General features: G+C 39.9%; 1 protein-coding gene across 3 annotated transcripts in view; it reads left to right on the forward strand.

The window, feature by feature from the left end:
* PDE4B (phosphodiesterase 4B) overlaps positions 1-13,258 on the forward strand; it is a gene marked incomplete at its 5' end in the record, with an annotated part of 229,830 nt that extends 216,572 nt beyond the window's left edge. For all 3 annotated transcript variants that reach the window (XM_083361117.1, XM_083361118.1, XM_083361119.1), the window contains 4 exons: positions 4,076-4,230; positions 4,331-4,453; positions 7,787-7,969; positions 11,259-13,258. In XM_083361117.1, coding sequence (XP_083217243.1) covers positions 4,076-4,230; positions 4,331-4,453; positions 7,787-7,969; positions 11,259-11,624 — 827 coding nt within the window. In that variant the 3' untranslated portion in view covers positions 11,625-13,258. The remainder of the gene's footprint in view (positions 1-4,075; positions 4,231-4,330; positions 4,454-7,786; positions 7,970-11,258) is intronic.
* Between the last annotated feature and the right edge of the window lie 9,652 nt (positions 13,259-22,910).

Below are 22,910 nucleotides of genomic sequence, written 5' to 3' on the forward strand. Positions count from 1 at the left end.
GCAATAAGGGAAGGTTGATTTTGAGATTTTGTTTATATAGATATTGTTATGTATATGTAGGGGTGTGGGTCTATACATATGTTCTGTAATGTATGTTTTAGGTGTGTGTCATGTATATGTTTCACTTTGAGAGCGGGCAACTAAATTTCATTTTTGATGTGTGCCGTTGTGCCCACAGTAAAAAATGACAATAAAGATTATCTTATTTTATCATATCTTGGAGATATATTAAGAGGCCCCTAATATGTTTTCTAGCCGGCTGTTTTAAAGGGTTAGGGAGGGGGGAATGGTAGGGTTGGGAGGGAATTGGGGTGTACCCCACCAACCGGTTGTCAGTCCGGGCCTGAAATGGTTCCCAGCGAGATGGGGTTGGGGTCTCCTGGTTTCCCTGGCATTGGGGTGGGGTTTCAAATCCCCACGACGATTGGGAACGGCAGCAGGCAGTTACACGGAGGGCCATATCAACACCTAGGATCGTGCCCCCGCTGTCTTCAAGCGGTGACGTGCTCTGACCCTTCAGTTGGTACCCATTTATCCGGGGGTGAGAGGGATCAGGCCCCTGAGCTCAGGCTGGTGTACTTTAATGCCAGATCCATTGTGAACAAGGCTCCCCTCGGAGGAACACGCGGATCTGGCATGCATTACAGAAACCTGGTTGGGCTTAGAGGGAGGTGTCCCTCTGACTGAGCTTTGCCCTCCAGGTTTCTGTGTGTTACATCGGCCACAGGCTCAGGGCAGGGGCGGTGGGGTGGCGGTAGTTATACGGGAGACCTTATGTCTGCGGGAGACCACTATTGTACAGATAGGCAGGAGTGAATCCCTCCTCCTGAGGTGTGGCCCTGGGGCTCAGTTGGGCTTGCTGCTAACATACCTGGCGCCCAGCTGTGTAGCAACGGCCCTGCCCGAGCTTCTTGACGCCCTCTCAGGGTTGACGGTTGAGTTTCCCAGACTTATAGTTCTGGGCAACTTTAACCTGCCTTCTCTGGGAGGGTCGTCTGAGTTGGCCCGGGAGTTCATGGCCTCCATGACAGCCATGGACCTGACCCAAGTAATTCAGGGTCCGACTCATGGGGGAGGACACACTGTTGACCTAGTTTTCTTATCTGGGCAGTGGTTTGATGATCTAGGAGGGGGCTCGCCAACTATTGTCCCCCTGTCATGGTCCGATCATCACCTTCTGCGGTTGGTCTTCCGCTATGCCACTCATCGCTGCTGGGCTGCGGAACCGACCAGGTGGTTCCGCCCCAGGCGCCTAATGGATCCGGAACAGTTCCAGACGGCGCTTGGGTCTATACCTATCCCCCTTGCTCACAGCCCGGCTGACACCTTGGTGGATGCCTAGGAAAGGACTGCCACCGAGGAGCTCGACCGTGTTGTACCCTTGCGACCCCTGACCCAGCGCAGATCCCGTTGGGCTCCATGGTTTTCTGTGGAGCTCCGGGAGATGAAGCGTCGGAGACGAGGTCTAGAGAGCTGTTGGAGATCCAGCCGGTCTAAGTCTGACCGATTGTGGTTAAGAACCTTTACAAGGTCTTACCTCGCGGCCATGAGGACAGCGAAGTCTAATTACTTCGCTGCCCTCATCGCGTCTGCACATAATCGCCCGGCCGCCCTGTTTAGGGTGACTTGCTCCCTCCTTAATCAGGAGGTGAGGGAGGAGCCTTTGCAGGGGCGGGCCAAGGAGTTTAGCTATCATCTGATGGACAAAATCGCTCAGATTTGAGCTGGTTTGGATTCTGACTGGGCAGAGACTGACAGGGAGGAATCGAGCGGTCTAGAGAATGTTACCTGGAGTGAATTCGATCCTGTGACCCCAGATGAGGTGGACAGGATCATGAGAAGACTGAGTTCCGCCACGTGTTTATTGGCCCCTTGCCCCTCCTGGCTGGTATATGCAGCCCAGGAGGAGACACGAGGCTGGTTCCAGGCAGTAATAACTGCTTCTTTAAGGGAGGGTACCTTCCCTGCCGCCTTGAAGGAGGCGGTGGTGAGGCCCCTTCTCAAGAAGCCTGCCCTGGACCCGGCTATTTTGAACAACTATCATCCGGTCTCCAACCTTTGCTTTCTTGCGAAGGTGGTTGAGAGCGTGGTGGCACTTCAGCTCCCTCTGTTCCTGGTGGAAACTGATTATCTGGACCCATACCAATCGGGCTTCAGGACCGGGTACAGCACGGAGACGGCATTGGTTGCTCTGGTGAATGATCTGTGCCGGGCTCAGGACAGGGGTTGTTCCTCTGTCCTAGTCCTATTAGACCTCTCAGCGGCTTTTGATACCATCGACCATGGTATCCTACTGCGACGTCTCAGGGGGTTGGGAGTGGGGGGCACTGTTTTACAGTGGTTCTCCTCCTGCCTCCTGGGCCGCTTGCAGTCGGTGTTGACGGGAGGGCAGAGGTCCACCCCGAGGCCTCTCGTTTGTGGAGTTCCTCAGGGGTCGGTCCTCTCTCCCCTCTTGTTCAACATCTATATGAAGCCGCTGGGTGAGCTCATTCGTGGTTTCGGGGTGGGGTATCATCAGTATGCTGATGATACCCAGCTTTTTCTTTCCACCCCGAACCAACCCAGTGAGGCCCTCGACGTGATGTCCCGTTGCCTGGAGGTGGTCCGGGTTTGGATGGGAAGAAACAGGCTTTGTCTCAATCCTACCAAGACTGAGTGGCTGTGCATACCGGCATCTCAGACTAACCAATCTTTTCCATTGTTAACTATGGGAGGGTGAGGTGTTACCCCCCCCCCGTTGATAGGGCCCGCAACTTGGGCGTCCTCCTGGATTCACAGCTCAGTTTGGAAGATCATCAGCCATGGCCAGGGGGGCTTTTGCCCAGGTTCGCCTGGTGTGCCAGTTACAGCCCTATCTGAACCAAGATGCCCTATGCACAGTCACCCATGTGCTCGTGACCTCCTGGCTAGACTACTGCAATGCTCTCTACATGGGGCTGCCCCTGAGGACCACTCGGAGGCTTCAGCTGGTGCAGAATGCAGCCGCGCGAGTTGTGATGGGAGTCTCCCGATACTCCCATGTAACACCTCTTCTCCGCGAGCTGCATTGGCTTCCAGTTGCCCTCCGGGTGAGATTCAAGGTGCTGGTGATGACCTCTAAAGCCCTAAATGGCATGGACCCGGATTATCTAAGGGAGCACCTGCTGCCAGCGTCAATTTCCCATCGTCCTGTGCGCTCCCACAGGGAGGGCCTCCTCAGGGTACCGCCAGTCAAGGATTGCCGACGGACGATCCCCAGGGGGAGGGCATTCTCTGTGGGCGCGCCTGCCCTATGGAATCAACTGCCAACGGAACTCCGGACTGCCCCCGACCTTCGTTCATTTCGCTGGGACCTAAAAACCTGGCAATTTGAGCTATCTGGTCTGGACTGAGGGGTTTAATGTTTTTAAATTGTGATTTTAATTTTTTGCGGCTAGACTTAATTTAATTTAATTTAATTTAATTTAATTTTAATTTTATATTGTATTGTTTTTAAATTTTGCCTTGTAAACCGCCCTGAGTCCTTTGGGAGTAGGGTGGTATATAAACCGAATAAATAAATAAATAAATAAATAAATAATAAATCTTATCTTTATGCTGGGTGTAGTTTGAACCCATATTTTATATTGCATAGATCTTTGATCTGATCTTTCAAATGTTTTAAAAAGTAATGTTAATGAAATAAAATTTAAAAGATGCATCCTATTAGTTGGAATGCTACATGAAAAGAATATTAATTATTTGCAAGGATATTTTACACAATTACATTAGTATAATGTATGTGTGTGTGTGTGTAGTCAAATCTTATAAAACATGTAATAATTAACTTTTGTAGTGAGAAATTACTTTTAATTAATAAATTCTAGAATCTGAGGCCATTTATTTCAGCTACCCATTGAATTATTTTTACAATCCTTTAAGAATTTTAAAGAATTCTTTTAATTCTTTCAGTAATTTTATTTATATTCTCTTTTAAAAATAAATTATTTCAAGCATAATGAAGGATACCTTAGCTACAAAAGCCATTGCATAGATATAAAATCATGTATGGTACTTAATGGAGTCCTTTTAAATACATAACTGCTCTCTCATTTAGATTCTGAACTTGCTTTAATGTACAATGATGAGTCCGTCTTGGAAAACCACCATCTTGCTGTTGGTTTTAAACTCCTACAAGAAGAGCATTGTGACATCTTCCACAATCTGACCAAGAAACAACGTCAAACTCTCAGGAAAATGGTGATAGACATGGTAAGAATGTGATTCTGCATAACATTCTCTCTGTTAAAACAGAAAATGATGTTTTGCTCCCTAAAAAATAAAAATAAAAAATCTTTCTCCTTTCATGTAGGTCTTGGCAACAGATATGTCCAAGCACATGTCGCTTCTGGCAGATTTAAAGACGATGGTAGAAACTAAAAAAGTTACAAGTTCTGGAGTCCTCCTGCTAGATAACTACACTGATAGAATACAGGTCTGTTTGTGAAGCTATCTTGCTGTCATACCTTCTCTCTCTCTCTCTCTCTCTCTCTCTCTCTCTCTCTCTCTCTCTCTCTCTCTCTCCTCCCTCCCTCCCTCCCTCCCTCCCTCCCTCCCTCCCTCCCTCCTATGAGTTTCCAGTGTAATACATTCTTGCTTGGTGCAGGGAACTAGACTTTCTGCAGCACAGGTATATTTCTTTCTGTATAGCAAGGAAGTCCAATTTTAACATAGCAGTGAATAAGGCAGTGTTTGAATAAAGGAAAGAGTATTGGAAAAAATAGTTGGAAATTGTAGATGGAGTCATCTGGATACTACTGAAGCTCTCCCAGTATAAATGTCTGCCTATGTTAGGGATGGGACTTTTGTGTATGTAAATAATATAATCACATAAATTACTCCCCAAGGAGAGAATTTAGTAGTCTGTGGTGGCTTGAATTCTTCTTTCCTCCAAACTATTTGGGGAAAAACAACATCCTACAGCACAAGGAATGCAATTCAGAGTTCCCTTGGATTAATAGCGTGGCAAATGTTGTGCAATTCACACAACATGTCCCTTACATGTTGATGGATGAAGTATTTAGCCTCACCATCAGGAAATGTTAACAAGGATATTTTACTTAAAAATAGAGAATTCATTTGAATATTTTCTCTACTTATTTGCCTATTTAATGGTGATAGACACAGAACATTTGCCTCATTATTTTCTTGTATTGAATCTCTCTATATTTTTAGAATAAGAGGCATATAAAGATGTCACTTCAGAAAAATATTTAAAAGGATGTTTAAAATCATCAAATAGTACACACAGCAGCACAAATGTTGGAACAGATTTCTTCTATGAATCTCTTTTATTCTATGGTTATGCAGATTCTAATCTTTTGTGCTTTGTATATTCATGCCATAGAATACAATTTCGAGAGCAGGAAAAATGAACTTAGCGGCAGTATTTAGTGCAGAAGATACTTATTGCTCTCCTGTTTAATGGTAACCTGACTGATAAAGATTTTCCATTTCTAACATGGCAGTAGTTAATCAGTAAAAGCAAAGCCCTTTAGTGGGATAATAGTTACTCTTTTGTTCATTAAAATGTCCCAGATAGAAAGAATTAAACTGAAATAATTTGCACCCATCGGAATGACAATCTGACCTAAATATCTTTAAATTATATCTCTTCATTAGTGTGGCAAGATGTCTTTGGGGCCCTTTTGATCCTTAGTTAATGTGACAGTAATTTGGCTCTTCCACAGTAATTTGGCTCTTATAATGCTGTTGTGCAGAAAACCCTACCAGTTTAAAGAAAAAATAACTACGAGGTCAACCTGTACTAAGCCTCAACACTGAAGCAGAACAAAGGTTCTGTCCAACCCCAGAAGTAGAAGGCAGAAGTCTGAGAGAAATGCTCTCTTTGGAGCCAGTGGCTAAACACTGTGGGATCAGAGTTCTGGCACTAAAAAAATAAATAATAAAAACCTATTTTCTATTGCTTTTCTCCCCTCACTTGGCAAAAGAAGCCAGGGAGAAAAGAGACCTTTTCCCCAGTCCCATTATCCCCGCTACTTTTTATAACTAAGAGGAAGCAAATGGATTTTCTGTATCATTTCTCCAATCCTATGGCATGATCCCTCGGTGAATTGGAGAACTGATGGCAAGGGAAGCACCAAATGCCTGAGGAGGTGGGCAGTGTTCTGTACCAGCCTGCTACCGGCCCTGCAGAAAAGGCAGGGACAACCCCTTTTACAAGAAGGCAAGAGGCTGGAACTAAGCCTGCCAAATTTATGGATACAAAAGCAAACAGAACAAGACACAAACCATGAAACAGGAGCTATTCAAGCGGTTGCCTTCAGCAAACCAGCCCTCCCACGCATTCCCCTTTTATACAGTTCAGGGCGTGGCTTCTCTCTGCCTCCTTCCGAGGTGCCCCATTGCCTTCCTCTGTTTACTCCTGATTGACTGCCTCCTGCGTCGGGCGTCCTTGAACAGGGCCAGCTGTGGGTCATCTTCATCCACGCTGTCAGGCTCACACAGCTGGGTCTGCGTCGTGACCAGGTGGGAGGGGCCTGGCTGAGGGCTCTCATCAGCAAGCTCTCCAACCCCCTCAGCAAGCTCTTCAACACCCCCCTCCTCCTCTGAGTCGTCCGACCCAACTGCCGAACCCACAGGCTGACCCTGAATCACAACAGGCAGGTGTATTTAGAGGTGCTGTTTCCTTATGCATAAACTTGCCACCAGCTGGTTGCAAAGAGGGAACGCCTTTTTGGCTCTGCTTTTCCCATGCCAAAAAGCAGATGGTTCTGAAAATTAGCAGTCTACCGTAGGCTTATGTGGCCAATAGGAGCAAAGTTTTTCAGGGTTTACAACTGACTGAGACTTTAGCATAGCTTCTGCTGGCAGAAACTTTAAAAACAAAACAAAAGCCAATCACTTTTGAAGCAAAGGAAGAAAGGTGGAAGCTTTCTTTCAGAGTAGGTCTGGAGTGAAAAAGACATGTCTTCCATGTCCTCGACAAAAGGCTAGTTGTAGAAATGTCTTCACACTGCAGCAAGCAGGAAAATGAGTTCTAAGAATTACTTCAGGTAATCCTCCAGTTTAAAAGAGATTTGCCAGGACAAGAGAAACATGTCTAGGTAAATACTTTGTACAGAGTTCAGTGGACAATCAGATACCATTTTATCTACGCCTAACCTCCTTGAATCTGGACCATACATTCTTAATCAAAGTCATGAAGGCTACATGTACTTATTTTTCATTATATATTTTTATTTTCATATATGCATTTATTGTATTTCTTATATTTTATCTTCACAGAAGACTGAGAAATACTGACTAGCACATAAGCACTGAGATGAGATGAAAATAACCCTAAACTACCTAGTCATGCTCCTAATCATTTGTCGCTAGATTACTCTGACTTTTGATAGGAGGTGCCAGTACTCACTATTGAAATAAATCTTTTTATCTCCTGTTCATTAATCTCATTACAATAAGACATGAGAGGAACAAAACTATTCAAAGCCGTTTTCTACTAAAGAAAATGGTAGATACCTTAAATTGGCTTGAAGTTATGCTTGCATAATTCAGGTGACCAGTACAATTTGTAACAATTTATTCTACATATCTACAGTTGACCTTCCTTCAAATAATTGTATACGTCTCTTGATGAAAATGTACGTTAGATATATTTCATAAAATTTTCTAAAACAAATCTCTTTAATCAAAAAGTTCATTAGGGTGAAACTGCTTTCAGAGTACCAATAAGTACATAATAAAATGTTGCCCTATTTTACATGATTACATGAGTCTTCATGTTATAATTTTTGCGTTGCAGGTTCTCCGAAATATGGTCCATTGTGCTGATTTAAGTAATCCTACAAAATCTCTTGAACTCTATCGGCAGTGGACAGACAGAATTATGGAGGAGTTTTTCCAGCAAGGGGACAAAGAACGGGAGAGGGGGATGGAAATCAGCCCAATGTGTGACAAGCACACAGCTTCTGTGGAGAAGTCTCAGGTATTTGACTTTTCTCTTTTTGATCGATCAGGAATGTTCCAATTTATAGTTAATCATGTTGATCTGTATTACCAGTAAGTCTTAGGGAAAGACGGCCTTTAAAAAATGTCCTGTTAAATTCCTCAAAGATTCATCTCTTTTTAGCTTACCGGGCAGGTTAATCTCACCTTTTCAAATGCCTCTTGCACTTTTGTAAAAAATATACCTACAGCATTATACATCATCCCACTTCCAAATTCCACTGAATGATACAGTAAGAGAATAATACAGGCATTTCCTAACATCAGCACAAGGAGATTTCGCCAATCTGTTTGCCATAAATCCTTCATTATGCTTCTGGGAAACTCTGAAAGGCTACCTGCAGAGCATTTCAGTACTGGTACTGCTTCAGATAAGCTGGGTCAGTATATGGTCTTAGCAAGGGCCAAGGTTAGTCAAACATTTCTGGCTGGCATCATTATTTCCTCTCTTCTAATATAGTCAGCACGTAGCAGAGATTTCAAGAATGGAAAGAGTACGTCCTCTTACTCCATCCACTTATGTTTTGCTAAGAAACAAGATGCAGCACCTTTTCTCTGTTAGCTTTTTTCGTTTGCAAGGAAGTAATCAGTGTTAACTGTGAGCACTTCAGAGCCATTTTCCATGTTGTGATTAAATGCCAGGGTTAGACTGCAGAGGCTTCCTTTGTTTGAGCCACTGAGAGACATTTCATCAGTCTCTCCTTCTCCTTCTAACTATATATACTACTAAAAAAAACCCCTCATGTCTGCAACCTTTAATTGGGCAAAACATTCACGATACAGCAAAAGTGTTTGAACCAAGCTATCTCAAATGGACTAACTTATAAAATGAATCCAAAATCCAGGACTCATGTGGAATTAAAATTACCATAAAGCATTTTATGACATAATACAAAATGTTGCAAACCATTCCCTGTGACCAACTCCTGAGGTTTGACTGCTGTGCAGTTCAGCGTGTGCTACTTTCAAGACAGATGCATCTCTGAATATCTCTTGAATTTTAAAGAACTTTTCCAGTACATTAGAAGCTCTGCCCTTGTTAAAGGCGTTGAGGAATCTGATAACGAAATATGTCTGAAACAATTACCCGAGCGATCATGTGTTGTCTTGTGTAATTTAACATAGAGGATAATAAGAAGGGACTAGCTATAGTAAATTCCCTTAATATTTTTTGAGGATGAAATATAGTAGCATTATCATACAAAAAGGAATTATATATTTTATTATTATTATTAATTATATCATTAACCAATATCTTCTGTAATTCACTTTCGGGTTTGTTTTGTTTTGTTTGGTTGGACCTGAGCTAATACTGTAAAAATTAACTCTCAACTTAATTCTGGAGGTCTACCTTATTAAATGGATGTAAAGAGGAAATGTTCTCCATGTTCTGATAACCAAGCAAAGTGATTTCACTAAAAAGTCTCCAATGGGTATAGGTTACAGGAACGTTTTGTCACTTTTTGGCTTATAAAGTACCTCAACAGTTACAATAGAATTGTATTGGCTTGTTCAGCATCCTGTTGTGTCTGAAGGAGGCAAATGTGGTTTCCATACCAAACTTCCTAGCACAGAGTTGGGTTCCTTTGAGAACTATTTTCCTGTGCCACTCAGCGGTTTTTGGAGCTAAGCAAGGAAATCCAGTCAGACAAGAAACTTTTCCGTAACTTTTATTGTTCATTCACTTTCCTCCATCCAGTTCATCCTGCTTGTCAACTAAGAAGCAATGTAATCCCAAGCTTTATTACATAATGGACAATACCAGGAACAGTCATTATTTCCCCTTAAAGTCATACATTTCTCCACTGAGTGATAGTATACTCAAGTATGTTAACCCTAAATAAATTCCACAAAATAGCAAAATAACATGAAAGTTCTAAAGCAGATCCCAGAAACAGTCAGCTTTTTAATACTAACACACACAAAAAATCACACCAATTCCAAAGTTTATTAAAATGTCATAGCATTTTTTAATCTACATTGTTTCTTTAAGTGATTCTTAGAGGAGTCATATTTCTTTTTTAAAAAAAAATAGATACCATCAGTTTAGTGAGTTGGCAATTTTCATAGTAGTGCTCTGATACGGTAACCACATCCAATAAGCATTTCTTTTATAGTTAGACCTCTTCAATCTATACATCATACCAAATAATTTAAATGTTAATAGGTCCTTTCATAGTGCACTGTTTAATGTGACGTGCTGTTAACAGTTTTTTTTCCCTGAGTTCTGATATTTTAAAAAATAGTTATTAACCAGTTGTAATTTTGGAACAGAAACTTAAGAACTGCCCTGTGTTGTTCCTCAGAGGAGGAGGAGGAAAGCATCCAAGATTCACTTCAGCTCAAGCAGACAACAGATGCCATGATTTCCATTACGTCTGAATATCCTAATAATTAAAAATAGCTCCCACTGACACTACCTTGTAGTTTCTTCATATGCATTTTTTTTAATTTTTATTTTAATTCCATTTATATCCCGCCCTTCTCCGAAGACTCAGGGCGGCTTACAAGCTTAGCAGTAGCCTTCATTCTATGTATATGCCTGCTTATTAGGGCTTTTGCCCCCCCCCCCAAGCGGCATTATTACAAAGTCAGCTTATTGCCCCCAACAATCTGGGTCCTCGTTTTACCTACCTCGGAAGGATGGAAGGCTGAGTCAACCTTGAGCCTGGTGGGATGCGAACCTGCACTAATTGCAGGCAGCTGGTGTTACATAAGGAGGCATTAGCCCACTGCTCCACCAAGGCTCTCCAAATACTGCTCTACAGATGTTCCTTATGTAATTGCCATAAATTATATAGCAACAGCATGATATGATTAAAGAATAAAATAAAATGAACTTACTGAGCAAGATATTTGGTGCTGCAATAGTGGCAGCTTTTTATTTACGAATTTTGTTAGTGTTTTTTTAGGGCGAAGCTAATTATTTGGGCTTTTTCTAACCTGATTATAGGATAGAAAGAGCCTTGATCTTGGCCTATATGCTGAGATTTAGATGATGGGTAGAAAATCAATGTTAGTTCCACTGGGCATTTGATTCTAATGTTTAGCCTACCATTTTATGATTGAATTCCATCTAGTTTTTAATGGTTTTTGGTATTCACTCTGTTTTATCCTTAAAACAAATTTGAGTGGTTTGTTAGATAAATTACAGCATGAATACATACTAATATAATTTCTAATTGCTTTAAATGTAAAGCTGAGAGAAAATTCATAAATATTGAGTGCAAGCAATGTTTCTTTACACATTTATTGTATTTGCATTGCAGGTGGGATTCATTGATTATATTGTTCATCCACTCTGGGAGACCTGGGCAGACCTAGTACAGCCCGATGCCCAAGATATTTTGGATACCCTGGAAGACAACCGTAATTGGTATCAAAGTATGATTCCTCAGAGCCCTTCCCCTCCCCTTGAAGAACGCAGCCAAGACTGTCAGGGCCTGATGGAGAAGTTCCAGTTTGACCTTACTCTCGAAGAGGAAGACTCCGATGGGCCTGAGAAAGAGAGTGACAGTATCCATTATTACAGCAGTACCAAGACCCTTTGTGTCATTGACCCAGGAAAAAGAGATTCCCAGCAGGGCACTAATATAGAGATTGTGACAAAAGATGCATCGCCGATTGATACTTAACGTACTATATCTGTAATGGTGATTTTATTCATGCACATGCAGATTGTCTCATGTGCCAGCCTGCAAGTCTGGCTCTTAGGCCAGCACCTGTTATTGGCTAGAAGACTTTCCAATTCCTCGAGATTGGAATCAGGGTCAGAGAATGTGTAATGACTGCTCAGGAATTAACAGGTGATATCTATTGCAGCTTAAGTTTTGTCAGCCAAAAGCAAAATAATCCTGATGGTAGGGAGGCAGGGGTGAGCCGTTACTGAACAAGCTGGATAGGGAATGACACGCAATCATTTATATTTTCTATTCTTAATAGATTCTGACATCTGGTTAGGTCCAACAGCTCAAAACACCGTTTCGTAATTTTGCATTTAAAATTTGTGCACCTGTCTCAGACCCGTGTGCCTTTTTTATAAACACTTCCACATCTTTTCGAGACGCCTACTAAATACACCACAAACTTGTTTGATACCAATATATATTTTATATTATTATTAATCCTGTGTAATGAAGAAAGTCTTCCTCTCTACGGGCAATATTTGTGTTGTAACTGCAGTTTAATTGTTTTGACTCAGTAAATAAAGCAGGGTGCCCTCCTCCTTGCATTACTGCACCACTCGTCACTTTATTGATCCCACAAAATCAAGGTTTCTCCTGTGTTACTTGCCACACATAAACAAATGGTTTTCCACTCAACTGTTTTTTGGTTGTTTTTTTTACTTTTGTTGTACACAGGAGGAAGTAGCTTTGTATTTTCATTAGACAATGCACTACATATAAAAACCAACATGCTGTATGATGGACAATCTCCCCTTTAAAAAAACAAAACTCAGTGGAATTTTTGTGTTTGGTCCTACTGTGTTCCCCCCCCCATTCATGTTTGCTAGGCTGAGTCTCCTTTTCTCCTCAACTTGCCTTGAGCTATTACACGTCCAGTACTGTTTATAACAGTGTATTTATTATGTATTGTATATAATGTAATGTTTTGTAAGTATTAATTTATATAAATTAACATTGCCAGTCAGTGGTGATGTTACTTATGTAGAAGACTCTGAATGAGAGTTGCCTTTCTTGTAATTTTTTTGTACTGCGTGAAATGGAGCAGAGTGAAAGAGACATATGGAACCCAGAAAGGGCATTCAGACATTGGCTCCCAGAGATTTCATTTCCATTTGGATTCTGGAAATCATGGTTTGGTAACTGGTGAGGATTTAGGATGGTGTGTTCAGCAGAAATGAAACTATTAAAAGGTTGAAAAGGATGCGCCCAGCAAATGCCACAAAACCTTCTGTCATTTTCCAATTTTTAAAGCAGCCAATGTGAGTTTCTATGACAAAATGTGAACTGATACTATAGTTGTGCTGTGAAACTTCTTCCAACAAAGCTTGTGAGGCATGTGTACAGTGCCGATTTGTAAAGCTATGTTTCAAGCTTTCAGTCCAACTTGTGACTAGTTGGTGAAAATAGCACAGCTGTGCATGATACATGGGTTTATATGTCTGTTGAACACTGCATTGTTCCAGGTGGTTATTTTATTGTTTGAAAGTTTCACACAATGTATGTTGTTATAGTATTATATATTGTGTTGAGATGCATTCTGAAGAGATTTTTATATGAAGTGAATAAATGAAAGCATGATTTAGTCTGTACTTTCCTGGATGATCTTTTCAGTTAAACACACACACACTCAACTTCCTTCAATCTACCTTAATTTCCATATCCTTATTCAAATATAACATAAATGCATTCACTTGAAGCTAAATTACCTATATTCTTGTAATATTGATATTAAAATATTTAAAAATACATTTAAATTGAAAAATAAAATGTAGAAATAAAAATAACTTTATGGAGATTTTAAAAAAAATATTTTTAGGTTCAAAATTCAAGTAAATATTTCCATTATAATTGCATTATATATATTAGGCTATGTATATCTAGCTTGTAAAGAACCATATTCACCATATATAGCTTGTGAAGAACTTCTAAGGACATTATTAATTGCAATTTGGGGGAATTTGAAGTCTGCAATTACTGGCCATTTTAGAAGCAGCAACTTTCTTAATTTATATTACACTGTCACACACATACTTTAGCTCTAGAGGCAGAGACATGTAAGCATGTAAGTCCAAGGCAATAACAGTAGAAGGCAAACATGCAATTGTTGCTGATAAACTGGCAAACCTTTATTTCACTTTTTAAACATGTGATAGCTCTTAGTCATCTATTTCAGAGTTCCCCAACCTTTCTGGCTTTGTGGACTAGCGGGGGGAGGGGGCTGAAGAGGGTATGGTTCCGTGTGACCGGCGGGCAAGCGTGTGAACCGCTTCATTTGCACAAGAGGCAGGCATGTGCGCCTGCTGCTCATGCAAGTGCAGGGGCTCACCCACCACTTCCGCGGCCTGGTCCCAAATGGCTCACAGCCCAGTAGGAATAATCCAAGGCCAAGAATATAATTCAACCAGTGCTTCGCCCAAAGGTATCCTTGGTTCTGCCACAATGAAAGTCCTCTCAGCTTATTCCACCCAAAAGAAACTAAAATAAATTACCAGCACCTTCCACCTTTGGCATTTGTCCACTCAAAACAATAATATTAAGTATGTACAGTTGCTATAGGAAAATGCCTTGGTTGCAAAGCCTCCCTTCTTCTGCATTTAAACACACTCTAGTAAGCAGTCAGGGTGAAACAAATGCATGTTGGTACCTTTGAAGCCATATGCTTTCCCCTTTACTAGAACCGTGGTTGCACAGAGTGGAACCAAGGAACTAAGTGACATGATAGAAGTATTCTGTCTAAGGAGCTACCACAAAGGGTGTGTGTGTGTCAATCTATTCTCCAAAACACCTGAAGGCAGGAGCAATGGATGGAAACTAAACAAAGAGAGAATCTATCTAGAACTAAGGAGGAATTTCCTGACAGAACAATCAGTGGAAATGGCTTGCCTCTAGAAGTTGTGGGTGCTCCAGCACTGGAGATTTTAAAGAAAAGGTTGGACAACCATTTGTCTAAAATAGTATATGGTTTCCTGCAAAGGGTTGAACTAGAAGACCTCCAAGGTCCCTTCCAACTCTGTTATTCTGAGTGTAGGGCAAACAGAGCCAATAGGTAAGGGTTGCTCTGAGCTAAATAGCCACGAGGTGGTGTGAGGCCAGAGTTCCTATCAATGAGAAACTATCCATAAGCTTTGTAAGGGAAAAAGCCAAGTTTGTCATGGTTTTCAATAACCGGCATTGAGCTTGAAAAAAATTGATCCAACTGCCAGTCAAATCTATGCCATAAAACAGAAGTTGGTAGTTACTTCTGACTTGCTATATAGAGTTTAGAGGTACCCAAATAAAATACCTTCTAAAATCCAGCAAAACAGGCAAACCATTGCCTCTACATAAATGTAATAAAGTCCCACTCACTTTGCAGCATCATTCTGATTACTATGGTCCTTCCTCTCCTCCAAAACTAATGTTTGCACAACTCTAAGTCAGAACAAACTGCAATGGTAGCATTCATACAACATGCTAAACCAAAGGTAAATTTATACAACATGGCACGCCCACATGTGCTTGCCAGTACTTTTGTAGGAGGCATTAAGTGTGATCCTTACTGGCAAAGCAGTGTCTACTACAGGTATAAGGTAAACGTAAAGGTTCCCCCGCACATGCGTGCTAGTCGTTTCCAACTCTAGGGGCCGGTGCACATCTCCGTTTCAAAGCCGAAGAGCCAGCGCTTGTCCGAGGACGTCTCCGTGGTCATGTGGCCGGCATGACTAGATGCTAAAGGCACACGGAACACTGTTACTTTCCGACCGTAGTGGTCCCTATTTTTCTACTTGCATTTTTACGTGCTTTCGAACTGCTAGGTTGGCAGAAGCTGGGACAAGTAACAGGCGCTCACTCTATTACACGGCACTCGGGATTCGACCCACCAAACTGCCGACCTTCTGATCGACAAGCTCAGTGTCCTAACCCACTGAGCCGCCACATCCCCATACTACAGGTATAGCTGTGCATAATAAGCTATCATGGCTATATTAACTACAGAAGATCAAAACAATATTAGATTGTCATTCTTGGGGGAAGGTGTTGTGTTGTACAAGAAAGATAACTTTGAATTAGTGTTTAGTCTGAATAAAATGTGAAAAGACCACAGCCTGAGCAAAAGTAACTTTGAAAGTACAAAATTAATCTGAACTCAGGTAAGTAAATGAACATGTACAGAGGGTGTAACTTCACTCATTTACTAGGAAATCAGTCTTCCTGAGAAGAATACCCCTGAATAAGTCTACATACGCTTATTCTATCATCCTACCAGGCTAGCAAAAGATGTTTTGTACAGTTACTTTAAAATCTTCACTGAGATGGAAAGAAATTATATCTATTCCATGGAGGTTAATTACAGACAACATTATACCAACTGTATAAAAATAGGAAAGAAAATTCAGATTTCTTTTGCAATTTGTTTCCTCCATGGTCTGTGCAGCTATCATGCTAATAGTTATTCCTTAGCAGCAAACTAAATCATCACTAGCATTTCTTACATGTATATTTCCAGCTTTTGAAGATTGGCAAGGTCAAAAAACAGGCACAGCAGGGACCCTAACAATTTCCTTTTTTGCTATAGAGTACAATAATAGAATCTTGAATCCATAGTTCTCTCCACTCCATGTTATACCAAACAAAATTAAGGCAAGGTTATCTTGATTTTCTTTGTCATAACTTCCTCTTTTCAGAACTACTTTTTTTAAAAGTTCCTCTTTAATGATTTGCTCATTTCTTCCGCAGTCAGAGGTCTACATCCCTTCATCTACTCTGAACCACATTTTAGTTAATATGCTGTGTGAACCTAGTTTGTGATTAGTGGACATGCAGTTTGAAGTAATGGAATATTCTGAGCTTAAGTGACCCTAGGTAAGTATATCTCCAAACACTATTATTATAAATAGAAACCCTGTTGTGTAGTTACAGTAGCACAACTACTGTATAAAACAGGCTTCTCCAATCTAGTATCTTGAAAGGAATTGGATTTCAGCTCATGGAATCCCCTATCAATCATAGAGGGATTGGAATTATGGGACTTGACCCAACACGTTTGAAGGACATCAGCTGGTGGAAGCCTTATATAAAGTTAAAAAAAATGAATGCAATTTACTCACCTCAGACAACTTTGATTCATCTTTCTCCACATTTTCCATTCTGATGGAAACACAGTTCTACTGATATTTAATAGCATTACATTCTTCTCCTGCAGTCTGAGCAATGTTTGACTGTCATCTAATCATCAGTAGATGTTTCTAGCAGGCAGCAGCAGCCAGATAATGTTGAAGGACAGAATTGGGTATACCTCATCATCCATCTTACTTTGTTGGCTATCCTCAAGGTAGAAGTAAGAGTCAGGTGTCAATCGGATTAGCTTCCCTACTTGAGAGTAGGAGTGCCAAATGTCTCATTGGTCCTGTCAATTTTTGGTTTTCAAGTCAATGTTGACTCCAGGTGACTGCCTAGACAAATTGCTGCCATTTTCTTGGCAAGATTTTCGGCAGTGTTTTGCCATTGCCTTTTCCTGGGGCTGAGAATATGTGACAGGCCCAAGGTCACCCAGAAGGCTTTGTACCTATGGTGAGACTAGAACTCATGATCTCCTGCTTCTAGCCTGGTGCCTTAACCCCTGCAATAAACTGGCTTTCTAGGATTTACATAACTCTTCTGAAAGTTTAAAACAGGTCAGGCATTTGTTTTATTCTTGTATGGGTTTCTTCTTGGTTCTTACCTGTTCTCTGCCTTACTGAACTTCCTTCTTTTAAGAAGTTTATTTTAAATGATGAACTGCAACGGTTTTTAATATCTTGAAAAGAGTAGAAGTGTATCTATAGCAGTGTTTCTCAGCCTCAACTATAAAGTTTTTTAAGTGGCTACACTTGAGAAAAACTGATCGATAGCCTGTAACTATAGTAGCTACTCAGAGAACAAAAGGTTTGTTTAAAAAAAAGTTTTGGGGCGTAGAAAATATCCTTGAGGGCAGATTAAGGAAAGACAGGTAAAAACAAGGTTTGCCTTTGGGTAGATAAACGTTTACATTTTGCTAGCATTACTGTTGTTATTGCAGGGCATTTGTGACATGGTAAGCAGCCAAAGGCAGCTTGTGTGTTTTGTTTTGTTTTAAATCCCTGCAGCATGCTCCTGCTTTCATATAATCTATTATGTGATAAACCAGCTATATTGTAATCCATCAGGTCATGGAAACCAAGCAATTTGGATTAACTGAAATCCTATAGATGTCTGGTGGGAGTACAGGCCCAGGCTCAAAAAGATGGCTTTGCAGCATTTTTGTAAAGGCAATCTATATATGCCAATGCTGCAAGTCAGAGAGAAAGAAATTGTAGCCACTGAATAATTTCAACTTAAAGTTGGCCATCTCCTGATTCGTAATTAAGTCTCTGTGTTTATAATTCTATCGCATTGTTTCTCTACCTCAGCAGCTTTATCATAGAAGGACTTCAACCCCAGACACACACCTCTCCATCTAGCAGGCTGGTTGGAGAATTTGGGAAGTTGAAATCCACACATCTTAAAATTGCTCAACTTACCTGAAAGTTAGATCAATGATCTCACTGCAGATTATTTTTCAATGGTATTGTACAGAATTGTCATTGTGTTCAATTAGTCATTAAACTATGCAAAAACCCAGTTCTTGCTCTAAATGTTATACCACCTACTGCTTAATCAATATGACTTTAAAGCCAAGAACATCTGTTGCTCTTTATTCCCTATTTATGACATAGAAGAGTGTACAACATGCATCCAGTCATAGGTTACTAGCCCCATCTGGTGGGAAAAGGTATAATAGGTTTTTAAACAGACATATTTTAATTTTATTATCTAGCAGTGGGAATGGTTTCAAAGTTAGAACATGAGGCATTTTCTGACAATACAATTAAAGTATAAATTCCAGTATTTTTACAATTGATACAAAGCTAAGATTGCTTCCCACCCAATTCTGCATAACAGAAACGAACTACATTGGCAGTTGAATATTTCATCAAAACAATAAGGAGACAGCCACATTGTTGCATCTGTGACCAACACTTTAAGCGCCATGTTATTGACTGCATGAAACCATGGTCACAATTCCCCTAACAATCTCATCTTTTTAAATTAAAAAAAGTATATTTCTCGGGTGAGAGGTACAAGACATTTCCATTTCAGAGAAATTTTAGATGAAAAATCACTATCCAAATTTCAGATTGTATGCTACGTTCTTTGCAAACCTTGCTGGGGCTCCTGAAAGAAAAATATAGATGTTCAACAGTTTCTAAAAATATGTTTATCAAATTGTGATGCTCTTCCAAAGTGAATAAAATTAGAATAATTGGCAGATGGGTTATTTTACAGATATTTACCCTCATCAGTGTTCAAGAGCTCTTTTTTTTGTATCCATACTTTTTTTTCACATGTTCTTTACTAATTTAATTATACTATTGCTGCTTTAAACCTTTTACATTATTCAGATTTTATTTTTAATTTTATAGCTACTTTTATAAAGGATATTGTACTTTTAAAATATTAATTATTGTTGATTGAAATCTGTTTAATATATATTATTGTTTCTTTAAAACTTTTACATTATTCAGGTATTATTTTTAATTTTATAGCTATTTTTATAAAGGATACTGTACTTTAAAAAATATTAATTACAGCTGGTTGGAATCTGTTTAATGCTAGGTTACTGAATAGTGCTTTTATTTCTATAAACTGCTTATTTCTAATAAATGTAACTTTGAGATACCAAAACAATATGCTCCGTGAGACAATATTTATAATCTTCCAAAAGCTTTTATATTCAGCTTTTGTGGACCAGATCTGGGAACTCTATTTCATACTCCTGAGTCCTTCAGGAGAAGGGCGGTATATAAATCAAATAAATAAATAAATACTTGGAAAAGTAATTCCTTTTCTCTACTTCCATTCAGGTCATATTAACTACTGAGTCTTTTCCTGTTATTGTAAAAAATTTTTTTTACTTATTTTGCAATTATTACAATTTATCTCAATAATAATGTGGTATGAAATATTAAGAATACTTAATATTTTTAACTATTGGGGAAAAATTTTTTAATGTTCAGGATGAAATTTCAGGGTCCAGCCCACACTGTACTCAGTTGCCATGATCAAAATAGAAATTTTGTATGAGAAAGTTGCATATAGTTATGCAGGCAGCAATACAACAGAACAGAAGAGAGGCAGCACCCAGAACAGCTTTTAAGTACAAATAGACTCTGTCAAGTTTGGCTTCATGATCACTTTAGATGCCAACTTTGGCCTTCCTTGAATTCAAATTATATGTGCTCATAAAGATAAGAAGTTCACGATCTTGGCATAGCTACAGTGAGTAACAGTGTAATTGAAGCTTGTGCTCCTTTCACCTGTGTTGTATTTTGTGTGGACAAGGCTATTTTTCTTAAAATGCAATGTTTTAAAAAGTGCAGAAGTTCCGTTCAATCAAACAACTCTCAGCAGGATTTCCAATCTGCATTATTACATGCATATCTTTTCCAGATAAGTTGTAAGCTATTTTCCTCTCACAGAATAACTAATGATTACTGGACTTAGCTTAGAGACCAATGGTTTGATTTTGCAACAAGCTCCACAGATACTACATCATAAATCAGTGTTTGTAAACTGTTTTATTTTTTTTATAGTAGCTATTATTCTGTCATTGAAAACTTTTGAGAACCATCACCTATCAAGAGAGAGTAGTATGGTAACTTAAGGCCTACTTGAATCTCCTCAGAACATAGTTGATAAAATCTTTCCATATAACAGATCATGAGATTTAAGCCTTGTGGAAAGAAATCTGCAGAAGTTTGGCACAATCAAAAAGACTGCCCAGAATCACTTGGACTCAGGTGGCATATACATTTAATTGATTGATTGAATAAATCAACATCACCATGAGAAATGTTGTGATCTCTGAGGTTTTACTCATTTTGAAAATACTTTTATTTAAATTCTATTTCATTAATTTGGTTCACAGACCATCAGTGATCATTGGACTGTAAGTTGAGAACCACTATCAAACACTTTTTGCTGCTAAAGATAGATATAAACAGATCCAAGATAGATAGATAGACTTGAAATGTCAACAGGGTTGGAGTGTACCTCTGCTTAGATCTCGTGAGCCTGGATGTTTTGGGTGTTTTATGTTGTTTTGAATGTTTTCAGTGTTTATGCTTGGATATTGGAGACTTTGGAAGCCAATCCATAGTCTGTTGTGAAAATGACAAGTACCAACATACATTTTTGGTTTGAAAAGCCACCAATGTAATGTTTGGTTATGCAAAGTTATTAGAGACTGGATCATGAGGGATGTCTACAAAGAACTGAGTTATTTTATCGACTTTGCCTACTGCCTACAACCACGGGGACCGTTTATGGCCACTGTTCTTTGGATTCTTTGGTTGGAAGCTATAGAGAGGAAGGAAGTTGACTTTGACAGATATGTGGTATAACTTTGCCTAGGCATTTTTAAAGTTCAGATAACATTTGGGAATGGTTCAGACAGACTCCTTCCTAATTCACTGGAGTATAAGAAGGATGAAGATGTACAGTACAACCAGACTTGGGAGATTCTATTAGTATAGCCAATCTCAATTAAAAAAAAGTGTAGCCTTCCTATGAAATTGAGTCATGGTCTGGTCTACCTAGTGGGGCTGGCAGAAATGATGGCATTCAAACTGAATGGTAACTAAGTTAGCTTAGCAAACATGGGCACTGCTGCCACACTGCCACCATTGTGGCTTGGTGGAATCAGCAATTGAACCAAAAGCAGAGACACTTGAGAGGACAATTGCTTGGACCTGAGAACTTGGGGCTAGCTAAGCTTATCTCTCAATGGCTCTCCCTTTACTTCGATTTTAATCAGCCTAGGTTGTTAGGCTTAGATTGTTACAGACATTTATGAATTGCTGAACAGGGTTTAGGCGAAAAGGATGGTAGGATGATGATAATGATGATGGTGGTGATGGTGATGATGATAGTCTTGGGTGTCTGGTTGAGTCACTACTGTTGGAAGATGAAGAGAAGCAGGGCCTTGTACAGCCCAATGCCTTTTCAGGCAAGAAAGAGAGGATGACCAGTAGTAAACCTGGATCTGGAGACTTTCCCCCATGGGATAGCTAGTTTATTTCCCTTCTTCTGCCTTCTTAGGATTGCATTGGGTGGGAGATAGGGCAGGAGTATGGAAGTCCTGCTTAAGGTGAGAAGGTAGGAATTGAGCTGTAAGAGGTTGCAAAAATTGTGGGTGCTGCAAGAGGCCAGGAAAGGGCCTTGGGATCTTGAAGCTTTGCATTAGTTGATTGGGACATTTTTGAAATCTGTAACTAGCATGAGAGTAGTTGTAATTGGTCATGCGATGCCAGCAGAGGAAGCTCATTGATGATTAATTGATGATGTTGGGTCTTGGTTGGGATGTAGAAGTGTTTTGTTCTTTTTTTTCTAAAGGGGAGAGAACTAGCTAACTTTGCCAGGATGCAGATTTTGTTAATCACATTGCTCAAGGGATACAGTGGTGTGTGGCCTCATAAGGACCATTTCATGTGTATTCACATAGATGATTTGCACGTTTCATTCGGGTAACTAACTTCCAAGTGCCTACAATATTTACCCCATCCCAGGAGGAATAATTCCTGACTTAGGTTAATTCTACATCAGGGTCTTTTAATGTGGCTGAGACATTGTTCTTATGCAATCTGCTACTATAAGTGTAATTACTGGCATTTTCATAATTCCAGTATGGAATAATGGTTTATGTAGTAGTGGTTTAGTTTTGGTTCAAGAAAGGTACTTCAGAACTTGCAGTAGTACAAACTAGCTTCACTCTGCGACTCTTTAAAGTAGCTACATCTTTTCTTACAATCATATAACAGCTGCAGAAGGTACCAGTGTGATCCCCCAAAAGATATAGCAGGCTGGTCCTATGCTTACACTCCATCACATTTTATTGGCATTGTATCTGAAGTGCTCCATTGCCTTACTATATTACTTGATGCCTAAAACCATAGTTGATAACAGTCTACTGTACTCAGAAGAAAGGAAGTCTTCTACACTGTCAAGTAGACATTTCCTTCCTATATCCTCTGACAGGTTTATGACTTCCTGTTCTGTGCAGCAGTCTCTAATTTGTGAAATCCTTATTGCATACAGGGAAAGATTTTTTATTTCTTACTTTTTAAAATCATTTCTTCCCTTACATAAGAACAGGGTTTTTTTGCAATTAAAGTGACATAAGGGGGAAAAAAATCATAA

Source organism: Vipera ursinii, assembly GCF_947247035.1.
Source record: "Vipera ursinii genome assembly, chromosome: 3".
NCBI classification, from domain to species: Eukaryota; Metazoa; Chordata; class Lepidosauria; order Squamata; family Viperidae; genus Vipera; species Vipera ursinii.